Below are 7003 nucleotides of genomic sequence, written 5' to 3'. Positions count from 1 at the left end.
AAATAGAAGAGGATTTCACCTTTGTCCAAATAAGGGTTTATGGATAAGAGGAGAGGCGACAAAAAAAGCGACACAAGACTGCTTGTTTTCAATAAAACTTGATTATCTTCCATAAAACGTGTATGCTGACAAAGTCGGAGAAAAAGTGAACATTGACTTAACCAACGTTTCAAGCAAGGTCAATTTAACTGCCTTGTGATGGAGATTCATATGAGAGATTATGTCATTTTTTTGTTGCGTTGATCAATTGTCATAGCAATTTGTGCTTCATATTGGTTGGCAAGCCTACATCTAAACACATACGTCTGCTTCTTCACTTGGTGTGGAATTAAACTTAGCACCGGTTGATTAGGTGCTTGTTTGTGGGGGGGGTTCTGTTCAGAGATGGATGCGCAGCAACCCTCGCATCCTCTTTTTGCAGCTTGTTCTACATGACACAGAAACAAGACTCAAGAGGCCGTCTCATGCTAAGGGATAAACACTAAACACTCTCACAAATGTTACTTATGGAGTGCAAAGGCAGCAATGAATCAAGTATTCTATTATTTCACTCATTTAATTGTAATTGGCACACTATTTGAGACAATTGAAGTTCACCTGTGCCGATTGTAGGCCTGAATATATAAATTCACCTTTTTTGCCTATTCTTTGCCCATCCTATAGCACCATACATTTTCACGTAAAAAAGAGCAAAACAACAATAGAGTGTGTCCCTGCATTCCATTTTCTGTAAACAATATATGGGGACAAAACAAGAACAGCCTGTGTTGTTCTTGTTTTGCCCTTTTATGTGAAAATATAGGGCTGTCTGTGTCGACACATGAGGCTTTTTGGGGGAGAAGGTGCACTGTGCTCTTTGATGATCGTCCATTTAGTGGCAGTTAGTGTTTTTTTTACCAGACATATTCAAATGTGAGCGGCTCGCTCCCCAATTGTCATAGAATTCCTAACGCACCATGAAGAGTGTCAAAGCGGCGGGCCTTCGGCTCAGAAGTATATCAGGCCTTTGAAGTGGTGCAGAACTCGCTTTGGTCAATTTGAATTCTATACATTGGACAGGGGCGACGTTTAAAGTGAGATTGTGCCTTTTAATGGAGGAAATAAGACGGGGACTTGTTTTATATACTTCGTACAAGGTCCTGCGTATTGTCAGATCTTTTCTATTGTCTTTTTTTTTTTACCATGAATGATTCATGCCTCGGTTGCTTGTGCTGTCCCAATTTTTAGAGACCCATTAAGGGGATATACGTTTCCCCATTTGCCCTTCTGATTGGTTTATTTATGCCAGCCCCTTCTTGGGCCTGTTGTATGTGAGTTACCACTCAATAGTGAAAACTTTAACTGTCAATAATTATGCATTTTTCTTTTGCAATGTGTTTGGAGCCTAAGTTACTTCGATCTTCTGTAGGCTATACTAATGTGATAACAGCTTTACAAGGTGCGGCAGGTAGCCTAGTGGTTAGAGCGTTGGACTAGTAACCGAAAATCGAATCCCCGGGCTGACAAGGTAAAAATCTGTCGTTCTGCCCCTGAACAAGGCAGTTAACCCACTGTTAACTGTTCTTAACTGACTTGCCTAGTTAAATAAAAAAAATAAAACAACTGATTTTACCAGTAGTTGCATTTACTGCATGTAAACAAGTACATTATATATCTTCTTGTTTAAGGAATGGCATCCGGCACTGGCAGGCCTCCTGAATGTAACGAAGAAACAATAAAGTTATGTAAACCAAAAAACACCTATTAACTCGGCCTTGTGTGTTTATTCAGCTCTAGCTTGAATTTATACTGTCAATTGGATCACGAACATCAAGGGTCTGCACAATCATAGCTGTTTCATCACTTTTTATCCAACATAACCAACGGCACCACGCACCTCATAGAGAAAAACACAGTCACTGCAAAGGGCATGCGAGAGGAGGGACGTTTCACATTACACTGCCTATATTCAAGTAAAGAATAATACTTTACACTGCCTATATTCAAGTAAAGAATAATACTTTACACTGCCTATATTCAAGTAAAGAATAATACTTTACACTGCCTATATTCAAGTAAAGAATAATACTTTACACTGCCTATATTCAAGTAAAGAATAATACTTTACACTGCCTATATTCAAGTAAAGAATAATACTTTACACTGCCTATATTCAAGTAAAGAATAATACTTTACACTGCCTATATTCAAGTAAAGAATAATACTTTACACTGCCTATATTCAAGTAAAGAATAATACTTTACACTGCCTATATTCAAGTAAAGAATAATACTTTTTCTTTTACAGAACAAGATCAAAAGCATCAATCAGTAAGCTACTACTTATTCACCAAAATGTATATTATTATTCTTTGGTGTCTCTGTAAATCCATTACAACATTAATACCAGCAAATAAATTACAATGTACAAAACAACATTCTTCGTAATTAAGACTAAGAACAACAATCACGAGCAATAATACAATTATATACAAATCCGACCGTTAGGGACAAAATCTGTCAGTGTACATATTTATGGTCTCGGAGGACTTATTCGTAGGCTACTCTTTAACGAGTGAAAAACACTGGTGTAATTTTTTTGCATCAAATATAGTCTTAAATACTTCTTAAATAGCCTAGGACAAAAAATATATATCCTAACTTAGTCATTGTATTAATATCAAAACTACATATGAACCCTTTAACTTTACACTTAGCTGTTAGCCATTATTATTTTGATTCCTATTTATGACTTAATTGGGTCATGTGTGTGCGACATGTCTCTCGCTCTCTGCAGGTGTTCGAAATTCAATTGGATGTTTAAATTAGTTCTCGCATCTACTGTGAGGTATTCAGAAGAAAAATGTAATGCAACTCCACCATTTTGGGATGTTTAGTGTTCAAGGCTCATGTACTTTGCGTGAGCAACAACGTCTGTTTTCTCCCTTCTGTCAGAGATTAGACATTGACGAATAAGACATGTTACATTTCGAGGGGTTGCGATCATATGGACAATGTCAATGTAAGCCTAATTAAGAACTTATGACTTAATCATGTTAAAAGATGCATGATGTAAATGTAGCCCGCATATGTAGGCTATGTAGGTGTTTTTCCAAAGGCTTTTATCCTTACGAATTACATTGTATTTATGTTTCCAGTAACCTATATTTAGGCTTCTCTTGGTCCTTTTAATATATATGATTTCCTTTTCTCAAATAATACTGGTGATTGTAGCTTTTCTATGTTGAGACTTGTTGATATGTCGATACATTCAGCTCTTTAGAAAGGAAACAAAGAGGGCACGTTTTAAAGGCAGTTGTTGTTATTCATCATCTGACATCCGCGGCGCTATTTCTTGCTTCATATAAAGTCCAATTGATATGCTTACAGCCAGTACAGTCCTCATGCACTTATTAGGTCTTACGCTTCGATCACACTGACAGTGTATTTGCATTTTGGTACAACAGAATTACACTCATTTCCAATGAAACGCTGCGTTTGCCTTGCAGCATTGCGTTGCAGAGGCAGTTGCAGTGCGTTCGGTTTGGTGCATACGTTGATTTATCGAACGTATGGGTCAAACTGTATGTGTTTACAGCCTGACAGTAATGGTAGCAGAAGGTGAATGTTGTGAACTGTTGTTGCATACATATCCAGATTATGCTGCGTCTTATTTCGCACAAATACACTGTTGGTGTGTTCGAAGCGTTAGGCTACTACACATATACACATTTGAGAGACAATTTGGGCAATTATTTTTCTTCTTCTGTTTGTAAACATTAGAGCATTGTCCTTGGGTCTGAATTTCTGAAAGTGTCCTCCTCTTCCGAGTCCGTCGTTGGCACATTGCTGGATGGGGTGTGGAGATGGTTGGGTCCCCCGCTCCCCTGGCACACGTACCACTCATTAAGGTTGGTAACCTGAGGCGAGAGATTTGCTGACCGGTTCCTGTGCGGTTCGGAGGCAGGAGAAAGGGGCGCACTGAGAAGGTTTGTAGAGGAATGGTACGAAGCGTTGGCGGAAGGGGGCGGGGGCGACTTGCAATGGACTTTCATGTGCTTTCGCAGCGAGCTGGGGTGCGTGTAGGACTTGTCACAGCCTCGGACTTTGCAGTAGTAAGGCTTGTCACTCGTGTGGACGTGGGAGTGCTTCTTCCGGTCACTGCTGTTGGCGAATTTCCTGTCGCAGCCGTCAAACTCGCACTTGAAAGGCTTCTCTCCTGGAAGAGATGGAGATGGAGACATTTATCATTAGGCTACTCGTATCCAATAACTCTCCGGAAAGGGTGCATGTACCATAACATAATGTGCACTTTGTGTTTTAAAAACATGATGAAGACATTTTATATTGGCCTTTATAAAAGCATTTCGTCAAAGTCCAAGGAGAATAATAAAGTTACCAAATGGATGGGATCATTAACCATTTTTATGACATCAAATCTATAGCATACAATATATTCCCAGCAAACTGCAATGTCAATTCCTTTTAATTTGGCCTATACAAACTATTATGGATTTTTCCACTTATTCAACAGGAACGTACACATGCTCTACCCAAACTAGGACTATAATTGAATCCATGGCTTAACTGCCTGGTAACATACCACTTCCCGCAGTAATTACTCCATAAATGGTCGGTGTGGCAGCCCATTCTGCCGCAAGGGCTTCCTGTCCGACATACCATATCTATTATACATCTACACCCGCCGCCACTCCTCTCCCACATGTACTAGGCATGTTCCTGACTGACTCACTTACATGAAACATAGGGTGGCCCGTGGGCTATTCTGCGTGAAGGCGTGGGGGAAATGTGTAATGAGGAAACAAGTGCATTTGTAGGCCTAAATGAATGTATTTTTTTATAAAGATAATCCTATATGGTGTAATGCTTGTATTGTAAAAATATTTTACGATTGTAAAATGGACGATTCAAAATATACAAATCATACACCAGGCTATCAAGATCTCATGCCTTCAAAGCATGGACATGGTGTTGGAGCAGTCCCTTCCCACTGGGCACACACCAGTCTTGGGAGCCATTTGCTTTCCAAACAGGCCAGCCCTTAATCCTTAATGACATACTGGCTTCATCTTGAATAAGTAGTCGTGTGAGTTATAAGTTGGAAAGTTGGTATGCTTTGCAGGCTATTCGGTAACATAGCACGCGCGGCACTGCATACTGTATTGCATCATACTACACGTGTTTAGACTGTCTTGCATTAACGCCATTGCTGTTGTTGGCCTTTAATGGCAAGTTATAGGCTACTGTATATCAATTAGGAAGAAAAGCAAGCCCCAGTGGCCCGTTATCGCTTTGTTGTTTATCTTCAGCCTGAAATGATTGTGAGTCAAGTTTCGATGTGGTTATCATCAGCCTATAACAGTCTAAAACTGTTATAACTTCAACCAAAAATATATGGTTTAATTTTCACCCGGAGCTCGATATAGTAACGTATAAAATCAGTACATAGAGATTGAGAGGATGTTTTTTTTCTGTTGCGACGATTCGATATAGCAGTAACATGAGCCATATAGGCGTAAACGTCTTCTACGGAATACACTTGGTATTCACTCACTTGGAAATGCGTAAGCAAGGTTCACAAAACATATGGCATAACCACCCACGTCTAGTTCAATGTCTAACATGCTTATGTTTCAGAAACTGTACATCAAATCAGGCGATGCCTTGGCTCGACTGTATGAATAGTTACTTCTATTCGATTAAATCTCGTTCCCGTTACTTTTACGCATGGTCACCAGATGCCCGCCAGCAGTTAAAATGAAAACTTTTTACAATACATATTTGTTGTCTACAACGAAAAGTTTCTTTAACAGTGTCAAAGCTTCTAATCTACTATGATTAAATATATCTATTTCTGTTTTTTGATTCAGCTCTAAAATAATTCAGGCGCACTTTCACTGACCTGTGTGTGTCCTTTTATGAATCTTTAGATTCTCAGAGCGAGCGAACACTTTTCCACAGCCGGGGAAAGGACAAGGGAAGGGTTTCTCTCCCGTGTGAACTCGGATGTGGTTTATTAGTTTGTACTTCGCCTTAAAAGCTTTCCCCTCGCGTGGACATTCCTCCCAGAAGCAGACGTGACTGCTCTGCTCCGGTCCCCCAACGTGCTCCACGGTGACATGGTTGACCAACTCATGCATGGTGCTGTAAGTTTTGGAGCAGGGCTTCTTTGAAGTTTGCTCTTGATCAATCCATTTGCAGATTAACTCTTGCTTGATGGGCTGCCTCATGTATCTCAAAAACGCCCCCGCGGCTCCGTGAGGAGCAGAAGCGATGTTCACATTGAGGTTCATGGAGTTGTAGCTGTGGAGGGAAGAAGGTCCATAATGCTCGGGCCTGTGGACGAAGTGCTCTGGCCTGCCGTAGATGTCCCCCGGTAGACCCAAACGCATCTGCCCGTTGAGGGCATGGTGATGGTGGTGGTGGTGGGCACCTGGTGCTGCCTGGTCATGGAGTCCAGAGAAAAGTGGAAGGGCACAAGTCTCGGCATGCCCATAAGCACCTGTTGGGGAGATGAACATGCCATGGTGATGAGGGGAGGAGGCTGAACTATGCTGGTCGCCAAGTGCATGCATAGCCGAAGCTGAGAGTTCTCTCCTGAGGATGTAGTCCCTGCTGTTAGAGTAGCCTGGGTGAGGAGCCACGGGGTAACCAACTGTGGTCTGAGTAGAAGTGAAGGATGCTGCTGCCACTGCGACGGTCTGGGCTTCAGGATAGCTCTGAATATGCTGAGAGGGGCTAAGTTTGAGAGCATTTGTCTGTGCCATGTGCTCGGGTCCAAATGGAGTGAGTGCCACTCCGGGGTCGTTGCCCATCTCTCCAGGGTGGTGGTGAGCATGGTGGGAGTGAGGGTGATGCCCCCCTAGCCCCGGGAAGCCTGTCATATTCTGATGAGGAAGAGGTTGAGTCGCTGCCAAATCCGCTAATCTTATCGCTGGATTCCTCTTGCTCAAAGGGGACTCCATTACTAACTACACTGTCAAGTCCATCCACTCTAACCACTA

At 41.5% G+C, this 7003-nt stretch overlaps 1 protein-coding gene across 1 annotated transcript; it reads right to left on the bottom strand.

Moving 5' to 3' along the window:
- Positions 1-1821: 1821 nt before the first annotated feature.
- On the bottom strand, positions 1822-7003 carry LOC139405979 (zinc finger protein ZIC 5-like). The gene is made up of 2 exons (XM_071148438.1): positions 5902-7003; positions 1822-4197 (listed from the first exon to the last, which is right to left on the bottom strand). The coding sequence occupies exons 1-2, from the start codon at positions 6962-6964 to the stop codon at positions 3758-3760; spliced, it is 1503 nt and encodes a 500-aa protein (XP_071004539.1). The 5' UTR covers positions 6965-7003; the 3' UTR covers positions 1822-3757.

Source organism: Oncorhynchus clarkii, chromosome 3 (assembly GCF_045791955.1).
Source record: "Oncorhynchus clarkii lewisi isolate Uvic-CL-2024 chromosome 3, UVic_Ocla_1.0, whole genome shotgun sequence".
Lineage (NCBI taxonomy): Eukaryota > Metazoa > Chordata > Actinopteri > Salmoniformes > Salmonidae > Oncorhynchus > Oncorhynchus clarkii.
This window is presented reverse-complemented; position numbering and strand designations above follow the sequence as displayed.

Coding starts and splice junctions, on each gene's coding strand:
- LOC139405979 (XM_071148438.1), bottom strand. CDS start 6,964: ATGGAGTCCCCTTTGAGCAAGAGGAATCCAGCGATAAGATTAGCGGAT. Junction 4,198..5,901: donor TCATAAAAGGACACACACAG/GTCAGTGAAAGT, acceptor CATCTCTTCCAG/GAGAGAAGCCTTTCAAGTGC.